The sequence below is a fragment of the Mirounga angustirostris genome, unplaced genomic scaffold (assembly GCF_029215605.1).
Source record: "Mirounga angustirostris isolate CCGP_5_RB_7025 unplaced genomic scaffold, mMirAng1.0.hap1 SCAF_1, whole genome shotgun sequence".
NCBI lineage: Eukaryota > Metazoa > Chordata > Mammalia > Carnivora > Phocidae > Mirounga > Mirounga angustirostris.
Window position 1 is genome coordinate 158,635,029 of NW_026991709.1, and position 21,178 is coordinate 158,656,206.

Here is a 21,178-nt window from a genome sequence, read left to right on the forward strand (position 1 = left end):
GCCACAGGGAAATTACAGTTCTTGGTCATCTCATTTCTGTGTACCATTCTCTGTAGGTGGAATTGGCTGTGTAGGTCGAGACAAAGGCCAGGTTCGAAAGTGCCTTGATGTGGTGGAGATCTATAACCCTGAGGGGGACTTCTGGAGAGAGGGCCCACCCATGCCAAGTCCCCTGCTCTCCCTTCGAACCAATTCTACCAATGCAGGAACGGTGGATGGCAAGCTCTATGTCTGCGGGGGATTCCACGGAGCAGGTAAATTGATCCAATTTTAAATGTTTTATAACCTCCCTTGGCATTGACTTTAATACCGCCCCCCTTAATTGACCCTGCCACCAAAGAATAATCCTGAGAGCAGGCTGAGCCCTTGCAAAAGCCCAGCCTTCAGAGTTCAGTGACCCTGAGCAGCTCACCGAAGCTCTGAACTTGGGTTTTCACATCTGCAAAAGGGAGCTGCTACCTCCATGGGCTATTGTACGAGTTAAATGAGATCTAGTTTATAATGTGTCTGGCACTCAATAACTCTTAGCTGAATAAGAGGAGAAGAGAAATGGGAGAAGCAAGTCTAATCCTGATTGCAGGGCCAACAAGAGATGTGAAAACGTGAAGAACAGGCAGAAGTAGAGTCATGACCGGAAGTGTTGGATTTTATCCCTGTCTTTATTGACCAACAGATCCCACCCTCAGAGGACCCACTTATTCCTTCTCCATTACTCCCACTTCAAATAAATTGCTTGAAAGCATTTCTGAAATAATACCTAATGCATATGTTACTACACTTAGTTCCCAAGTATCAAATTGTACCATCTTCGCAATATACAGTATGGATTTATCATTTTTAACATACCAGGGAAATTTTTAAATATGCACAAAGCTAATAAGCAACTCTCTGCAAAGCTTGACTAGTTGCATCAGTAAATAAGGCAGAGTGCAGTTATATTAAAATGACTAACTGTTCAATTCTAGCCTCACTAATAGAAGCACTGGGTCAGTACATATCCATGAAAAGCATGCCTCCAGAGTACTTAAAACTTTGGTAGGGTGCCAGATTCAAATAAAGCTGACACTGCAGCTAAGCCAAGCCTTTTATAAACCCACCTTCATTGTTAATGCACATCGTTATATGGAAGTTAAAGAATGTAGTTATCATTACAAACTAAAAAAAGACAGGAGATAAATGAACCAAATACAATGAGTGGGCCTTATTTGGCTCTTGATTCAGACAAATCCTCTGTAAAAAGATATTTTTCAGATAGTCCAGAAAATTTTAATATGGACTGGAATATTAGAGGATAGTAGGGAATTGTTCATTGTTAGGTTATGATAATAATGGCATTGTGGTTTTGTATAAAGGAGAAAGAAAAAAAGAAGAACGCGAACAATTAGAGATCATTTAGAAGTATTTATGGGTGACAATGATATGCTGTCTGAAATTCACTTTCACCTACTCCAGCAAATGCTTTTTAAAAAGTCAGTGGGGTGAGGGGGTCAAGAGCAGATTTTACAGCATTAGTAAAATGTTGATAATTGTTAAGGTTGGATAATGGATGCATCAGGGCATTATTTCACTACTTTTGTGAATGCTTGAACATTCCCATAATAAAAAGCTTTAATTTTCCTTTCCCGCTCTTTCTTCAGAGGACTTTCCAAAGAGGTTTTTAAAACATTTTTAATATCTTTTATATTAAACATCATGTGGTTGTGTAAAGGAATCTATCATAGTAGCAAGAAACCTGGCTCAGGAAGGAGATCTGATAAGTGCCCCCTGGTTCATGCTCTGGGTATAAGGAGGGACACGAGGAGTCAGGAGAGAGATCCCAGCTGCTGGACCCACACACCTGCCAGGGCTCTCCCCCAGCTGCGATCACACACCTCCTCTCCATCCTCTGGCTTTTGGCTTTCTCTTGACCAGAAAAGAAGAACAGATAATTATAAAAGGTAGCCTCAGGACATCCAGAGGGATGGGTGGTAATTAGTGTCTAAGGACCTGGAAGATATTCTGTTTTGTCTTGTGTCTTACCTTTCCTTGTATAATAATGAGTTAGAGAACTGATATCCTCCAGCATTTCAAACAGTCTACATTCATACCACGAGACAACCTCTTCTCTTGATACTGTGGTGGCCTAATGATGCTTTCAGCCAGAGGGAAAGGGATTTACCAGATGAGCTCTCAAAGTCCATTTTAATTATTTGGTTCTAACATGGTGGATTTTCTGGGATTAGCTGAATGAATCATCACTGGGGTTTTATGAAAAATAGAGCAATTGTATAATAGAATGCCTGTTATGACCCAGCAACCTCAGCATCAGACCTAAAAACAGGCACTGAATTTTCTCTCCTTGTGTGACACAAACCTAGTCATCCCATTTATGTAGTCAGGAAACCACAATCAAGAAATTAATCTCTTATAATCTATTTAGTTAATTCAGTAAAAATTTGGTGATTGAAACATAACTTTTGATAAGCATTTGGGATGCCATCAAGATGTCCAAAATGGGACAGACAGATACGTAAACATGTAATAAATATAATAATTTGGTTTTGGTTAAAATACTAGTTTGAACACCTCTATTTTCTCCCCAAACCCTACTAAAATGATAGTAAAAGGAATAAACCCAGTTGGACAAAGGAAAGAAGAGGGAGGGCAACAGCAATCAAATTTTGGAAGCTGGAGGGCAGATGAATGAGTAGTAATTAACCAGACCTTAGAAAGTTCGATCCTGAACTGGCCACAGGAAAAGCAAACAAATAAACAAACAAAACCCCCAGATTTGTAGCACAGAACCCCAGGCAGCCTCAGGAACTGGCAACAGCAGGAACCTCTGGAGGAGGGAATGAAGGTGATGCTGGGTGAAAGAAAGCAAGACCTGAATCTCCTGCCCCACTCTCACTAGGGACGCAGAGCCCCTCCTCCACCCTAGTGGAGACCGAAGCTGAGGCCAGGAGTGGAAGTCAGGCGCTCAGTATTAAAGCAGGCAGAGTAAGTGAACAACTGCACACAGATCCCCCCTTTCTTCCTTCCCTGGCTCCCAGAATGTGGGCAACCATACCCTCCAGGCAGGGGACTGGAAGACTCGTCTCTGGGGACCTGGCCAGCCCTGAAATAAGGCAAAGCCAAATCACCCCATGGAGAACCTCACAGAGAAATCTTCCATGGCATCCAACTCTTAAAGATGAGCAAACCGCTGGAGACTATCAGAGATTTGAGGAAAGTATGTCTATCAGAGACAAAAGTCAAAGTAAAGAAAAGTAACTTGGATGAAACAGAAACTATAACAGGAGAAGTAGCCTCAGGGACATAAGAAAACATTGCATCAATGGAAGAAGAAAAGTATATTTAAAGGACTTTTTGGAAATTAAAAATATGGTAGTAGAAATTAAATATACAATAGGAAATCTGGAGTGGGAGGAACTTCTCAGAAAGCAGAGTGAAAAGCAATTCGATGGAAAGTGAGAGAGAAAACAAGTCCAAAAGGTCCAACATTTGAATAAGAGGAGTTCCAGTAAAGAAGAGCAGAGAAAATGGGGAGGAATAAATCATCTGTGAAATAAATTAAGAAATTTTCCCAGAACTGAAGTCACCAGATTGCAAGGATACACCATGTGAAAGATACACAGTGGATGAAAGCAAACTCAAACTGAAGCACATCCCTGTGACACTACAAAACATTGGGGACAAATAAAAGATCCCAAAAGCTTCCAGAGAGAGAGGAAAAAAAGTTTCATAAAGTGTCAAGAATCAGAATGACATCTGATTCTGAACCATGACCTTGGAAGCTAGAAGAAAATGAAACAAATGCCTTCAAAGATTCTAGGGGGAAATTATTTTCCACCTGCACTTTTATACCAACTGAACTATTCATTAAGCACAAGGGCACAAATTCAGCCAAGCAATGTCTCAAACATGTATCTCCTCTGTGCCCTTTTATTAAAAGGATGTGATTCACCAAAAATGGACATATAAACCAAAAAAGAGTTGACATGGGATCCAGGAAACAGGATCAAATACAATAGAGAGGAAGAAATTCCAGGAAGATGTTGGGCGGACAGGGGGGGACCTGTGAATGGCCACCGGCATGGCAGGCCTGAAGAGCAACCACACAGAATGGAGCAGCTCAAACGGCTCTGTGGGAGGAGACCTCCACCAGAGAAAACTGATCAAATCGTAATGTTTTGAAAGATCTAGACATTTAGACGTTTGGAGAAGAGCAATGAAAACTAACAAAATCAAACAATTGACTTTGCACAGGAAAGGAAAAGTACAGCACACGGCTCATCTGTGAATAGCTTTTATAAGAATAACATCTAATAATATAAATATTAAATCTTGAGCTGACCAAAAGGACACCTTAACTATCCTGGAAAAATGAGAAACCAGAAAGTAGGCAGACGTGGGGATGTGAAAGAAAGGTGAAACCACATTTTCCACAGTGGACGCCAAGAGTCAATACCTTCATCTGAGAAATCAAGAAGTGGCAGTAGTATAAGAAATGCTATTTACAGACCCAGTGCTCAATGCCAGAAGACCCAGCCAGAGTTGATAGAGGAGCAGTAAATGGGGAGGAGGGGAGGAGATGACTGTTTTTAAGGAATACGTCTTGTAAAGCTGTTTGACTCTTTACATCATGTGCATGTACAACTGATAAGACAAAAACTAAATTTAAAATGTATAAATAATAGTACATATAATGGAGGAATAACGGGGGGGTGTGAAGGAAAATATTAACAAGTACATCTGTTGGGAGATAATTCTCTGTGAGTCTCAGGCATGTCTTCTGAGCAGAAACACTGTCTTTGTGCTGGACTATCTTTTTAAGCAGGTTTGTATAGCATACAGCCCAGAAGACAGAAACGGTGTCTCCCTCCATGGTAAAAGGCAGGCATGCTTACTGGCCATTATAAAAGATTTGGGGTCCTGAGGCCCCTGGGTGGCTCAGTCGCTTAGGCACCTGACTTTTGATTTTGGCTTGGGTCATGATCTCAGGGTCGTGGGATCGAGCCCCTCACCAGGCTCCGTGCTCAGTGGGGAGTCTGCTGTCTCCCTCTCCCTGTACCTCTGCCCCTCCCTCCAAATAAATAATTAATTAATCTTAAAAAAAAAGATTCGGGGCCCCTCAGCTCAGGGTTCCTCTCCTATAATGCAGTGCACTGACAGTCCAGGTATCACCTGTCAGTCTTCATGTTGCCCTGGGGGAACTGGGTCTCAAATAGCTAATGCTGACACCCTGCTACTGCTCTTGCTGTGAGTGACATTGTCCTTCACCTCAGACCTAGGAGTTTCACAGCATCTCTCAGTGTCCACAAAACTGTAACAAGCTAACATGTAAAATCTCAGACTCTGCACAGTTCTTGACAGAGTCCTGGGACTCACCAGGGCAGACTGGGGTGGGGAGGGACAAAAACAAAAACCAAACCTCTTTCTCCACCTCCAACAGAGTGAGGAAGCCAAGATTATGGTTCAAAAACTTCAGAGCTCATTAACACCAATCCTTCACAAACTTACAAAATATAGAAGAGGAGAGAACACTTTCCAATTCATTCTGATACTAAAACTAGACAAAGACATTGCAAGACAACTAGAGGTCAATATCCTTTATGAATAAGGATGCAGAAATCCTCCACAAAATACAAGCATACTGAATCCAGCAACATACCAAAAAAATTATACGCCATGCCAAGCAGGATTTATCCCAAGAATGCAAAGTGGGTTCACCATATGAAAATTAACCAGTGCAAGACACCGTATTTGTAGAATGAAGGACAAAAAACAGGTCAATCATTTCAATACATGCAGAAAAAGAATTTGTCAGAATCCAACACCTTCCATGATAGTAACACCCAGCAAACTAGAAATAGAAGGGAATTTCCACAACGTGGTAAGGGGCATCTGTGAGAACCTCACAGTTAACATCAAACTTAGTGGTCAAGAACTGAAATCTTTCTTCCTAAAATCGGGAAAAAGACAAGAATGTCTATTTTTGCCACTTCTAGTCAACATTATACTGGAGGTTCCAATGAGGGCAATTAGGAAAGAAAAATAAATAAAAGGCATCCAGATCAGAAAAGACTAAATAATTGCATATGGCATGATCTTTTATTTAGAAAAATTCTAAAGAATCCAAACACCAAAAAAGCTTTTAGAGCTAATAAATGAATTCAGCAAGGTTGCAGGATGCAAGATCAATATACAAAAAACAATTGTATTTCTATACACTCACAATGAACAATCTGAAAATGAAATTAAGAAAACAATTCCATTTATAATAGTATCAAAAAGAATAAAATACTTAGGAATAAACGTGACCTAAGCAGGACTTACACACTGAAAACTGCAAAACATCATGAAAAGAAATTGAAAACCTACATGAAATGTAAGATATTGCACAGAAAAATTGACAAGCTGACCTAAAATTTATGTGGAAATGCAAGAGACCTAAGAATATGCAAAAGTCTTGAAAAAGAACAAAATTAGAACACTCACACTTCCTAATTTCAAAACTTACTTCAAAGCTATAATAATCAAGACTGTGCAGTACCAGCACAATAACAGACATAGAGATCAGTGGAATACACTTGACATTCCAGGGTGGTACAAGGGTGCCAAGACAATTCAATGAGGAAAGGATCTCTTTTTCAACAAATGGTGCAGGAATAATTGGATATCCACACGCAAGTGAATGAAGTTGGACTCCTACCTCACCCATGGACAAAAATGAACTCGAAGTAGATCCCCAATCTAAACATAAGAGCTTAAACTGTAAAACTCTTAGAAGAAAACATAGGCATAAATCTTTATGATCCTGAATTAGGCAGTGGTTTCTTAGATACACCTGAGCACAAACAAAAAAGAAAAAGTAGGGATATTGTACACTGAAGTTAAAAACCTTTGTACTTCAAAGGGCACCATCAAGAAAATGAAAAGAACCCATAGGATGAGAGAAAATATTTGCAAACCCCGTATCGGATAAGAGACTTATATCTAGGATATATTAAGAACTCTTACAATTCAGTCATAAAAAAGAAAAATAACCCATTTTTTTAAGTTGACAAAGGACCTGAACAGACATTTCTCCAGTTATAAACAAATGGCCAGTGCTCAGCATCATTAGCCATCAGGGAAATGCAAATCAAAACCATAAAGAGATAACACTTTACCACCACTGGGATGGCTATAATAAAGAAAATAAGTAACAAATGTTGACAAGGGTTGGAAAAACTGGAACCCTCATGCATTGCTGGTGAAAATGTAAAATGGGGCCGTTGCTTTATAAAACTGTCCGGCAGCTCCTCAAAAGGTTAAACGTAGAGTTGTCACGGGACCCAGCAATTCCACTCCTAGTTATAGACCCAAGAGAATTGAAAATACATGTCCACACAAACACCTGTACATGAATGTTCACAGCAGCAGTGTTTTTAACAGCCTGAAAGTAGAAACAACCCAAATCTCTATCAACTAATGAATGCACAAAGGAAATATGGTACATTCATACAGTGGAATATTATTTGGCAATAAAAAGGAATGGCGTACTGACACAAACTACCACGTAAATGAATCTTGAAAACATTATGCTGAGTAAAAGAAGCCTATCACAAAAGACCTTGTATGATTCCATTTATATGAAATGTGCAGAAAAGGCAGATGCATAGAGATAGAAAGTAGATTTGTGGTTGTCAGGGAGAATCAGGAACAAGAAATAACTGCTAATGGGTACAGGGTACAGGGTTGCTTTATAAGGAGAAAGGTTTTGAAATTAGATGGTGGTGATGGTGGCACAGCTCTGTGAATATACTAAAACACGTGGAATTGTACGTTTTTTAAAAGATTAATTTTATGGTACGTAGATTATATCTCAATAAAGCTGTTATTAAGGGAAAAGGAGCTCTTCCCCTTTCTTTCCCCCCTCAAAGTAATTCAGCTTTGGTGTTTGACGCTAAAGCGGAGAATTAGCTGAACTGCGCACAGGGAGAGTGCATGGAGGCGAGTTCTTGGCTTCGCAGAGGCAGAAATGGCTCCATCTAGGAACAGAAATGTAGGTTTCTAGAGACAAGGAGAGACAGTGGTGGCAGGTGACACCTAGTGGCAGGAACCTATTTCCTGCTCATTGAATCCTCCAGGAGGAGAGGAGAACATAGTGACCTAAGAGCTTGCAAGACCCCTGTGTCAAGGCTTGACACACAGAAATCTTGCCTTTCGAGGGACCGCGTGAGCCTGGAGAGCAGACATCTCGGTGACAGCTGTAATGAACTGAACACCAAAGACCCACTCCTGTGTTTTCTAGCTCCAGTGAGCCCCCAGGATTCTTGGATATCCCGCGAGGAGTGGCTGCTCCCAGAGGGCTCAGCTGCCTTCCCTCTGACAAAGCCCCCACTCTGGCTCTCGTCCCAACTACTGGCTCTTTGAGACTCAGCTTTCTTCCAGCCTCTGGTTTTAGCGTGTTTCCCCCTAAATCTCTGGTGCAGGATCCCCTCACCTCCTACCCCTGCAGCAGCCAGTTGGCACACGTGCATATTTGCAATCTGTAGCTATTCTCCCATTCCTTTCAAGGTAACACGGGACCTCCTTGAGCAAGCTGAGGGAGCCCACTGGTTCTCCATTTCAGCACTACCTGGCTACCCAAGCAGGCGGGGCTCTGGGCAGAGAGACACCCCCCCCCCCCGGGGTCCAGCCCTAAGTCCCTTCTGCTTTCAGTCCCCCCTAACGCATCTGACACATGTTCACCATCTTCCTTGGATAATTCCAGGGGACCCAGGAATCTGTCATTCCTCTACCGAGAACCGGAGAATCTCTCTGCCTCCCTTATCCCCAGCAAGAATTCCTCTCAAAGCCCCTCTCTGTCTTCTCTCATTCAGCGTGGGGCCCAGTCCTAAAGGTAGAGAGGCTGCAGAGAACAAACCTGAGTTATCAAAAAGAGAAAACACACTGGGAAGTATTTCAAAAAATTAATTACCTCACTAACAAATGTAGAATCAAATGGACAGCTAACAGTTACCTGGTGTTGACTCTGCTAGGAGCTGTCCTGAGCACTTTGCATATGTTAATTTATTTAATTCTCACAGGAGCCTGTGAGGTAGGTATTCTAATTACCCTTACAGACTACAGCAGAAACGGAAGCCACCTAAAAGAGGTCACACAGAGGGTAAATGTTGAATCTGGGATTCAAAATCCAGATCGTCGGGCCCCAAAGTCTGTATTTTTTAACCAGGAGGCTAAGTTGTCTCTCTGTGCCAGACAAATTAAATCAGAATATTTGGGTATGGGGCCTGGGCATCAGTATTTTTTCAAAGCTCTTCAGATTCTTCTAATTTGCAGTCAGGATTGAGAACCACTGATGTCCGTTGTTCATTCATTCAACAAAGCTTTATTGAATGACCTCTAGGTAAGCTTTGTTGAATGACTTGTAGGTAATAAGCCTATGTTAAGCCCTGGAGAACAAATATATGCAGTCCCAGCCCTGAAGGAGTGAAGTGAGGGCAAAAGTGAAAGTTGCTACATTAGTGGAATAATGCTTTCAGCCAGAGGCTTAGAAGGTAGCTGTGCTCCTTAGAGAAACAGCTGATTCCAGGTTTGAAGCACAAAAACTATGAGGTGAGCTTAGGATATCTTGTAATACCAGAAAGCAAGCGAGCTCTCAAAGACTTAAGGGAGGGGGCGCCTGGGTGGCTCAGCTGGTTAAGCGACTGCCTTCGGCTCAGGTCATGATCCTGGAGTCCCGGGACCGAGTCCCGCATCGGGCTCCCTGCTTGGCAGGGAGTCTGCTTCGTCCTCTGACCCTATCCCCTCTCCTGCTCTCTCTCTCAAATAAATAAATAAAATCTTAAAAAAAAAAAAAGACTTAAGGGAGTCATATCAAAAGACAGAGAAGCCAGCCTAAAAGGGCAGTCAGTGACCAAATTTGGAATAATTTAAACATCAAAAATCATTATTGACTGTAATTGATTGAATATATAATAAATGTAGAAGGCATGCATTATATATTATAATAGTTATATTAAAATAAGCTAGAGAAAACAAAATGTTGTTAAAATCATAAGGAGGAAATCTATTTACAGTACTCCACTGTATTTGTTGAAACAAATCTGCATATAAGCAGACCCATGCAATTCAAACCCATGTCGTTCAAGGATCAGCTGTATTTTCTTTCTGTATAATATGATAGGAAGGACTCTTGCCCACCTACCACCACCAAAATGATTAACTTGTGTCTAATCAAGCCTCTAGATTTCCAATTTATAGGGAATACAAGGGAGAGGAACAAGTTAAATGACCCTATGAGGAAACAGATTCAGAATGTGGACATTCAAACAAGAAAGCTGGCCCCAGACCCAGAAAAGTTAATTAGTGTTATGGGGAAAAAAAAAAAAAAATGGTGCCATTCTAAATGAAAAGAGATCAGAGGGACATAAAAACCAAATATAACATGTGAGTGTTTATTGGATTCTGACTGAAAAGAACAGTCATGTAAGGGCATTTTTGGGACAACTGGGGAAATCAGAACATGGACAGGATGTTATTTAATGTGATGGAATTAATGTTTTTTCTTAGGTATGATAATGGTACTGTAATTATATAAATAAATATCTTTATTCTTAGAAGAGGCATGGTGAGTATTTAAGGGTGAAGTATCATGTCTGCAACTAATTTTTAAGGGTTGCAGAAAAAGAAAATGGGTGTTCATGTGTACACATGAGGGAGGCAGTAAAAATACAGAAACACGTTAACTATTATTGAATCTAGATATAAAGTCTTCAGGTATTCACTGTACTCTGCTTTCGACTGTTTCAAATTTCTCAAAATAAAAAGTCGAGAAAGAAACAAAAAACTTTGGTGGCAACTACACAATCGATTTCTGCATTATCCTAGGACTATCGGCCACAGAGAGAAATACAGTATAATTAAATTTGTCTGTTTTACCACTGTTATTTCAGTCCTCCCTAGAGAAATTGTACTAAAATTGTAATATCCCGAAGGAGAGTTGCTCCTTTTGTTTTTTATATGTCATATATATCGTTTGTATTTCCAGAAAGAATGGAGACAATTTAAAGAATAAGCATAGGTGCAACGAAACTAAAAACATGCTTAGTAATAAGTGGACGGGGTAAGTTTATCAGAAAACCTAAGCTAAGAAAAATTTCCAGAATTTAGCTCAGCTTGCTGGCCACCAAGGCAAAGGAGGAAAAATGATGGGTTCTAAAGCTCCTGTTGAGGGAGGCATACAAATGTCTCCTTCCATTGCTTCTCATCCCAAGTCTGCCTTAGCCTTTTCTCACTTCCATCTGTGTTCTTCCCAGAGACCTTCCACAGCACAGGGCACGATGGTGCAACAGCCATCAATTCACCCTGCTCTGCCACTCCGGTCACCCAGCACTGTTCTCTAGACACTAGAGCAATGGTTCATGTGCAGCGGGTCCGGAAGGTAATATCCTCCAACAGGTGGGACCTCCCGTCACTGGAGAGAGGCTAACATGCCATCCTGAAATCCTGTGGCCTCACTGCATCCGTTCCTGTCCTAACTGCTAAGGGACTAACTCGCTGTTCCACACCAGCTTTTCCCTCCACACCAACTGGCCTCATTTTCCAACTAAGTTTCCAATAAATAAAAGTAACCATCTGCTTAAGGTGGGGCTCCTCCAAAAACAGGCCTGAGACAGGATTTGAGTTTACATAGTTCTGGGAGGCATTGAGAGAGGGGAAGAGAGTGAGACAAGAAAGGAACGGGGCCACAAGGAAGAATTAACAGGGAGGTTACCGCCGTGGGCCACTGGCACTCAATCCCGTTGGAAAACTCAGAGACTGTGGATCAGCCTCTGGGTTGTTCCCTATGGTGGGGAATCTGAGGTATTTATCCTGAGATTGACTCCTTGGCACTCCCGACTTGCCCCACTTGAGCTGGGAGAAAATCCTCAGGCAAAGAGTAGCAGGTGGATGTAATCAACATGTTCTGGAACAAACATCACAGAGAGGATATGGCTGACAGCTGATCTGTCAGTGATCTCACTGACAGTGTCTTCTACACCATCCCAACCACCCACCTTTAAACAAAGAGGGTTTATTACTTCTAAGTAAAAAGATGTATCTGAACAGATTCGGCCTCTGGTGGTTTTCGCCGACTGTCACTCTGTTCATCTTGCATGAGTTTCTTCTTACCATGTAATCACTGGTTTTGCATTCTTTTTTCTAGAAAGCATCCAAGAATAGGAACGCAGCCTCAGTGTTTTGTGCTGAGCTGGCATACAGATCTATATATGTTTTATAAGTTTTTGCAAACTTGAAAGACTGACATTGATTCATAAGCATGACATACGATTTTCTCTCCAATCTCCAAGCTGGGAAAGGCTGGGCAAGTCTGCTATCGGATGGACTGCAGGCAGCAGAAAAGGCCTGGGATCCTGCAACATTGACATCACAATGGCCACGACGAAACCAAAATTAGGGAACTCTGTTCTTTAATAATTTCAAGCTTACAGAAAATCACAAAAATAAAAACAGCATAATCAATGCACAGATTCACCTATTGCTAACACGTTGCCCCTTTTGCTTTATTTAGCATTTGCTTAGTCACTGAATCCATCTGGCCGTAGGTATGTATATATTCATACATGCAGACAGGTACGGAACTTTGTTCTCTTCATATTCTATTCATATGCCCTTTACCCCTAAATACTGGAGTGTGTGGAATAAAAAAATATTCTCTTACATAACCACAGTGTAACTAATAATTTTAGGAATTTTAACATTGATTCATACTTTTATTTATTCTACTCTTAGTATTCTAATTTTGTCAATTGACCTAAAAATGTCCTTTACAGCATTTTTTCCTCTCCACACCCATCTACCATCAGGTATTGCATTTTGTCGATATGCCTCTTCAGTTTCCTTAAATCTGAAATATTTCTACATACATTTTTTGCCTTTTATAACATTGACATTTTAAAATAATACAATCTTCCCCCTTTTTAAATAAGATATTCCTCTTCTGAGATCCAGTTGATGATTCCTTGTGATAAAACCCAGGTTATGCATTTCTGGCTAGAATATTACATCCCTGCTATGTCCTTCTCAGGGCATGACATCTAGAGGCAAATCAAGTCCATTGCCCCTCACTGGCAATGTTATTTTTATTTACCTGGTCAAGATACTGTCTAACTTCACCACTGTAGAGTTAACTATATTTTCCTCACAACTAATAGGCAGTGTGTGAGGAGATGCTTTAAAAATATGCATTTTAATTTTTTCACTTAACAATATCTCCCAGAAATCATTCTATATCAGATAATAGAGATCATCTTTGCTCATTTTTATAGCTGGATAGTGTTCCATTGAGTATATGTATCATAGAAACTTTGTTCTTTATTTTTTTGCTAAGGTAACTCCTTAGTTAAAACTAAAGCTAGGGCCATCTCCCTGATTTTAACAAGAGACTGTAAACTGGGTTCCAGTCAAGATGGAGTAAGCACCTGTCACCCTGTCTCTCCCACTGAATGCAAGCAATGCCCCTGGGCAGAATGCATGGAGCAGCTACCTGAGAACTCTGAAACTAAATGGTCATGGGCAGATTGGGGAGGAAAACCAGAACTTGTGGTAGCAACAAATCAATGACAAGTTCCCCCATTTGTTTCCCTTGGTACCCACTGGCTGAGACTCAAAGGCAGCCTGAAACCCAGAACTTTGCACCAAGTGTGGATAGAAAGAGCTCTAAAAGAAGCCCTCTACTTCTGTTTCAAGGAACAAGAAAGAGGACCGCATGGGTCAGAGAAAGTGGGGGATATTGTCTTCTTCATTTTCCATTCTCTCCCACCCCAGCCCTCAGGCAATGCAGGTGGTGACTGACAGCAGCAGAGGCTGGGCTGGTACCCTTCTCTCTCGACCAGGGGAACTTAGGTCCCAAGAGTGTGAGGAAAGACCTCATTGCCTTTCTCTCTCAATCTACTGGCCCTTAGACCTGGAAGCAAACACATTTGAGGAAAGTGTGCAGCAGCGTGGGGAATCTAAAGTCCCAGCTTTTTAGCCAGAAGACCAGGAAGGGGAACAAGGGAATTCCTAGTGGCAAAAAAAGTGTCAGGAAGATTGCAGATAGAAGCGAGCTCAAGAAAACGATCCCATAGCTTTTGGCTCAGAGAAAGCGAAGGTGAAACTGTCTTCATTCGCCCCAAATCCAGGTTCATCTGACACCAGCCACCTCCACCATGCCACCTAAGTTCGACCCCAAGGAGATCAAAGTCATATACCTGAGGTGCATGAGTGGGGCAGTCATGCCACATCTGCCCTGACCCCAAAGATCAGCGCCCTGGGTCTGTCCCCAAAAAAGGTTGGTGATGACATCTCCAAGGCAGCCGGTCATTGGAAGGGTCTAAGGATTACCGTGAAACTGACCATTCAGAACAGACAGACCCAGATTGAAGTGGTACCTTCTGCCTCTGCCCTGATTGTCAAAGCCCTTAAGGAACCACCAAGAGACAGAAAGCAGAAAAACATTAAGCACAGCGGAAATACCACTTTTGATGAGATTGTCAACATTGCCTGACAGATGCAGCACCAAGCTTTAGCCACTAAAGCCATTTAGCTTTAGCCAGTTTCCATCTCTGTAACCACTGAAGAGATCCTGGGGACTGCCCACTCTGGGCTTCAATGTTGATGGCCGCCACCCTCATGATATCATAGATGACATCAATATGGTGCAGTGGAATGCTAGTTAGTTAGAACTACAAAGGAAAATATTTCAATAAAGGATCATTTGACAAGCAAAAAAAAAAAAAAATAGATCCCATAAAGTTGGTTATGAGTTCCTGGGCTCATGCCCCACCTGCACATGGATGATTTAGCCCTAAATGGTATACGAAAGTCTTTGAGAACTGATCTGAATAGTAATCAGTGCTCAGTCCCTCCCTGGCCACTGCTTAACACACACGTGGAGAGAGCCCAATGACATTGCAAGGGCTTTGAAAACTGAGCAGACATTGAGGGCACAGCCCACAAAAGGTAGGTGGGAACTGAAGTTGTACCTCACTGGAGCAGTTTTCTGCTTAAAAAAAAAAAAAATCAATATTTTTTTAAATAGGATTTTTTTTTTAAAGATTTATTTATTTATTTGAGAGAGCGAGAATGAGAGAGAGTACATGAGAGGGGGGAGGGTCAGAGGGAGAAGCAGGCTCCTCGCTGAGCAGGGAGCCCGACGCGGGACTCGATCCCGAGACTCCAGGATCATGACCTGAGCCGAAGGCAGTCGCTCAACCAACTGAGCCACCCAGGCGCCCTTAAATAGGATTTAAGCAAGACCCAGAATCGTAATATTCACAATGCCTATATGTAATTCAAAATTACTTGACATACCAAGAACCCAGAAAATAGCAACATCTCGCAAGGGAGAAGACAAGACAACGTGCCAACTCTGAGATGGCATGGATTTTGAAATAACTAAGCAGACACTTTAAAGCAGCTTTTATATTGGGGCTCCAAGAAGTGACTACTTTTGAAAGGTATGAAAAGGTAGAAAGTCTCAGTAGAGAAATGGAAGTCATTAAAAAAAAAAAGAACCAAATGGAAATTTTGGAACTGAAAAACAAAATAATAAATAGATTACTGAATGGGCTCAATATCACAATGGAGATGACAGGAAAGAGTGAAAAGTGAGTGCATTTGAAGATGATAAGTCAAATTATCCCATCGGAATAACAAAGAGAAAAAAATTGGGAAAAAAAAGTGAAGAGCCTTGGGGACCTATGAGGCAATACTAAGAGGTCTAATAGTCATGTCATGATCCCAGAAGGAAAGGAGAAGGAACGTGGGTGAAGAAAAAATATTTAAAGGAATAATGGCTGAAAACTTGCCAGATTTGGCTAATGAAATACACTGACAGATTCAAGAAACTCAACAAACTGAAATAAGTCAATCAGAGGAAGACAATTATCTATGATCTCACTCATGTGGAATTTAAGAAACAAAACAGAGGATCATAAGGGAAGGGAGGGAAAAATAAAACAAGATGAAATCAGAGAGGGAGACAAATCATAAGAGACTCTTAATCATATGAAACAAACAGGGTTGCTGGATGGGGGAGTGGGGAATTGGGTAACTGGGTGAGGGACATTAAGAAGGGCATTTGATGTAATGAATACTGGGTGTTATATAAGACTGATGAATCACTGAACTCTACCTCTGAAGCTAATAATACATTATATGTTAATTAATTGAATTTAAATTTAAAAAAGAAACTCAGCAAACTAAAAACAGGATAAACTTGAAAAAACCACACCCAGACACATTATAACCAAACTTCTTTTTTTTTTTTTAAAGATTTTATTTACTTAAGAGAGAGAGAATGAGAGAGACCACACGAGAGGGGGGAGGGTCAGAGGGAGAAGCAGACTCCCTGCCGAGCAGGGAGCCCGATGCGGGACTCGATGAGGGACTCGATCCAGGGACTCCAGGATCATGACCTGAGCCGAAGGCAGTTGCTTAACCAACTGAGCCACCCAGGTGCCCTATAACCAAACTTCTAAAAACTAAAGATAAGGAAAAGATCTTGAAGAAGCCAGAGAAGAACAACAGATAACATATGAAGGGAAAGTATTAAAAAGAGTGTGGATTTCTCCAGCTAGGTCAGAAGGCATGGAACAAAATTTTTAACCGCTGAAAAAAAAAAAATTATCTGGAATTGTATATGCAGCAAAAATATCCTTCAGGAATGAGGGCAAAATTAAGATAAGACATTCTCTGATGGAGAAGAACTAAGAGATTTATGGCCAACAGACCTGCCAACAGAAAGTGAAAATTCCTCAGATCAAAGGCAAATGATACAGAGAAAGTTGGAGCCTCGGGAATCAAGGAAGAGAAACAGAAATGGTAAATACCTGGATAAATATAATGGACTACTCTTCTCCTCTTCAGTTCTTCAGAATATATTTGACAGTTGACGGCAGAAATTTTAACATGTCTGACAGTGTTGTTTTTTTTAACATGTCTGACAGTGTTTAACATGTCTGACAGTTAACATACAGTATTATATTAGTTTCAGGTATACAGTATAGTCATTCAACACTTCCATACATCACCTGGTGCTCATCACAGCAAGTACATTCCTCATCACAAGTGCAATCCCCATCACCTATTTCATCCATCCCCCAACCCATCTTCTTTCTGGTAACCATCATAGTTAAGGGTCTGTTTCTTGATCTCTTTGCCTCTATCTCTCTCTCTCTCCCCTTTGCTTGTTTGTTTCTTAAATTCCACATATGAGTGAAATCATATGGTGTTTGTCTTTCTCTGACTTATTTCACTTAGCATAATACTCTCTAGCTCCATCCACATCATTGCAATGGCAAGATTTTGTTCTTTTTTATGGCTAAGTAACATTCCATTATCGATCAATCACTTGATAGGTAGATAGATATAGCTTCCATCAGCTGATGAACACTTGGGCTGCTTCCATATCTTGGCTATTGTAAATAAGGCTGCTATAAACATAAGGATGCATGTATCCCTTTGGATTAGTGTTCTTGTATTCTTTGGGTAAATACCCAGTAGTGTGATTACTGGATCATAACTATTTTTAACTTTTTGAGGGACCTCCATACTGTTTTCCACAGTGGCTGCACCACTTGGTATTCCCACCAACAAAGCACAAGTATTTCTTTTTCTCCACATCTTCACCAACACCTGTTGTTTCTTGTGTTGTTGATTTTAGCCATTCTGACAGATGTGAGGTGATATTTCATTGTAGTTTTGAATTGCATTTCCCTGATGAGTGATGCTGACCATCTTTTCATGTATCTGTTGGACATCTGGATGTGTTCTTTGGAGAAATGTCTGTTCATGTCTTCTGACCATTTTTTAGTTGGATTTTTTGGTTTTGGGGTGTTGAGTCTGATAAGTTCTTTATATATTGTGGATACTAACTCTTTATTGGATATGTCATTTGCAAGTATCTTCTCTCATTCCACAGGTTGCCTTTTAGTTTTGTTGATTGTTTCCTTCACTGTGCAGAAACTTTATATCTTGATGAAGTCCCAATAGTTTGTTTTTGCTTTTGTTTCCCTTGCCTCAGGAGACATACTTAGAAAGAAGTTGCTATGGTGAATGGTCTGACAGTGTTTTCAGTGTATGGGTTTTTTTTAAATTTTTAATTTTTTTAACTTATTTGAGAGAGGGAGAGAGAGCGAGCACAAGCAGGGCAAGGGGTAGGCAGAGAGGGAGAAGCAGACTCCCACTGAACAGGGAGCCCTACTTGGACCCTGAGATCATGACCTGAGCCAAAGGCAGACACTTAACCACTGAGGCCCCAGGTGCTCTGTTTTCATGTATGTTAATGTTATACAGAGAGGACCATTTCCCCAAGGGTAGACATAGGAACTACATGGTAGTAAGGTTCCTATGTTCCACTCGAAATGATAATATATTAATTAGTCTGTTAAAAGTTAAGTATGTATATTGTGATCCTTAGAACAACTACTAAAAAAAACTATACACGCAGGTGTGGCTAAAAACTCAAGACAAATTAAAATGGGATATTAATAATATTCAAATAATTCGGGCGCCTGGGTGGCTCAGTTGGTTAAGCGACTGCCTTTGGCTCAGGTCATGATCCTGGAGTCCCTGGATCGAGTCCCGCATCAGGCTCCCTGCTCGGCAGGGAGTCTGCTTCGTCCTCTGACCCTATCCCCTCTCATGTGTTCTCTCTCTCTCAAATAAATAAATAAAATCTTAAAAAAAAAAAAAAGAATATTCAAATAATTCAAAAAGAAGGAAAGGAGAAATGAAGGTACAAAAATAAAAGAAATAATAAAATAGTTACCTAAATCCAAACATACCAATATTTATATTAAATATAACGGTCTGTATTGGATAATTTTGTCTCAGACTTTCCACTTGTGCTTAAAGAAAGCATAATCTCATTTTAAAAAACGATGTCTTCCTCTTGGGAAAATGAAAGTCAAAATATTTCTTGATGTATGGGGATTAACATAAGAATAAAAAAAAATATTTCTTGAAAGAATCATTTCCTATTTTAACTCCTACATGTAACTTTAAGCATAAAACACATTCTATGTTTCTTATAAATAAACCCAGAATACTTAGTAGGAGTTCATTTACAATCCATTACATCGAATGCCAATTATCCCTTGATCACAAGTGGTTTTACATATCCATTCCTTCAACTTGGTGGAAACTATAAAATCTTTGATCAACTAATTGAATTTATAGACAAAGACTGTAACTATGCAACATGATTTTGTAATTCCACTGGTATCTCTAGAGGGCTATAAAGAGCTGTTGCTCCCCCTTCCACCGCCTCTGCAGCTAGACAACTGCATATACTCAGCCATTCGTTTGTTTCTTTTCTGCCCATTTGAATGGACTCTTGGCCTCCTCCACTAGCTGAGGCCATCAGCTGCTGGTCATGCCTATCTGCAACACTCATGACCCTCCTCTTCCTGCTTGAGTCAGGGGCATTTAAATGGAGGCTTTCGGGTGCCTGGGTGGCTCAGATGGTTAGGCATCTGCCTTCGGCTCAGGTCATGATCTCAGGGTCCTGGGATCGAGTCCCGCATCGGGCTCCCTGCTCCTTGGGAGCCTGTTTCTCCCTCTCCCTTTCTCTCTCGCTCTGTCTCTCATGAATAAAAATAAATAAATAAAAAATAAATGGAGGCTTTCACTGGCCCGTGGTTCCTTCACCACAAGAGAGGGCAGGTAACACCCCTCAGCTGAGGACAAGCCAACTTAGCCTCAGGTCTGTTACTCATTCTACGACTGATTATTTATTCACAGTCCAATTCATTCAAAATGAAATTGAATTTGAGATGGCTTATAGAGAGATGCATGCCCCACAATAAGATAGAAATTAAAATAAATCGGGAAAATAAAGATAGAAAAATAAAATCAAGGAAGACGAGGTGAAGTTGGTACATAAATGCACCTAAAGTTCTTTTTCAGGGGTGGCTGGGTGGCTCAGTTGATAAGTGTCTGCCTTCGGCTCAGGTCATGATCCCAGGGGCCTGGGATCCAGCCCCACGTGGGGCTCCCTACTCAGCAGGAAGCCTGCTTCTCCCTTTTCCACTGCCCCTGCTTGTGTTCTTTTCTTGTTTTGTCTCTCTGTCAAATAAAATCTTTAAAAATAAATAAAGTTCTTTTTCACTAGCTGTATTTCACTAGCCAGTTTATCTTTGATCTCACTAGAGGCCAGAGCAGAAAGGAGAGCGTGCCCTGTTTGCAGTGTCCTCAAGGGAAGAGCAAACCACTGCTTAGAAGGTACATATCTTTTAAACATGGGAGAAACTTCTCACTGTAGCCTCATGTAGAGTAGCCGGAAATGCCCTCAATAATACTCCTATAATGAATAAAATGGCAAGTTAGCATTTCATTGAAGAGCAAGTCAAAAGGAAACAATTCTACAAAGGACAAAAATACCCTAAGTTTTTGGTTTTCTGGTAGTCTGATTGAATTCAAGGATGAAATTTATACTGCAGTGTGCTTGTCAAATTTTTCCACAGAAGGACCTCCAACAGCAGAGAGCACCCCCTAAAACACATGGGGTATAGCCCAAGGCAGTCTACCACAAAGATGGAGTTTCTTTGCCATCTCATTATTTACTTCAAAAAAAATCATGTGATTTTTTTTATTTACTTCATGTAAAATAATGGTTTAAATTGCTTACTATTGGAGGTGTCAGGATGCAGGGAGAGCTTCCTAACTCCTTTAATAATTAAGATGCTGTTGCATTAAGTGTGTCTATTTTTGGAAAATTAACTGAATTGAAAAAAGCCGACACTGAGTTCAACCTCCCGTTTCTTTTCCCTTGTTAGTGTGATAATGTTTCCAGAACCCAAACTCACATAAATAAGTAAACACAAATGCCAAGCACTGATTCCTCGCTTTATGAGCTCTGTTAGTAGAAATTTAGGACAGCATTCAGGATGGCCCCACAGAGGTGTGCAGCGCTGCCAGGTGATTCTGGGTGACAGCTGTGGCGGGGTCTGCGCTCTTCCTGAGAGTTCAAGTCTCCATAACCAGGCCTGTGATCTAGTACACTATCTCAGAGCTTTCATACTCAGGAAAACTCAAGGGGCGCCTGGGTGGCTCGGTCGGTTAAGCATCTGCCTTCGGCTCAGGTCATGGTCCCAGGGTCCTGGAATCGAGCCCCGCATCAGGCTCCCTGCTCAGTGGGAAGTTTGCTTCTCCCTCTGCC

The 21,178-nt window shown here is 41.0% G+C and overlaps 1 protein-coding gene across 8 annotated transcripts in view; it reads left to right on the forward strand.

Moving 5' to 3' along the window:
• KBTBD12 (kelch repeat and BTB domain containing 12) overlaps positions 1-21,178 on the forward strand; it is a 74,216-nt gene that overhangs the window by 45,818 nt on the left and 7,220 nt on the right. For 3 of the 8 annotated variants that reach the window (XM_045904211.3, XM_054504544.2, XM_045904208.3), the window contains one exon: positions 57-254. In XM_045904211.3, the coding sequence (XP_045760167.1) occupies positions 57-254 (198 nt within the window). Of the gene's footprint in view, positions 1-56; positions 255-12,178; positions 12,269-12,323; positions 12,504-12,544; positions 12,579-20,169; positions 20,307-21,178 lie in introns of those variants that run through there. The other 5 variants (XM_054504545.2, XM_045904210.3, XM_045904213.3 and 2 more) reach the window with 5 other exon arrangements.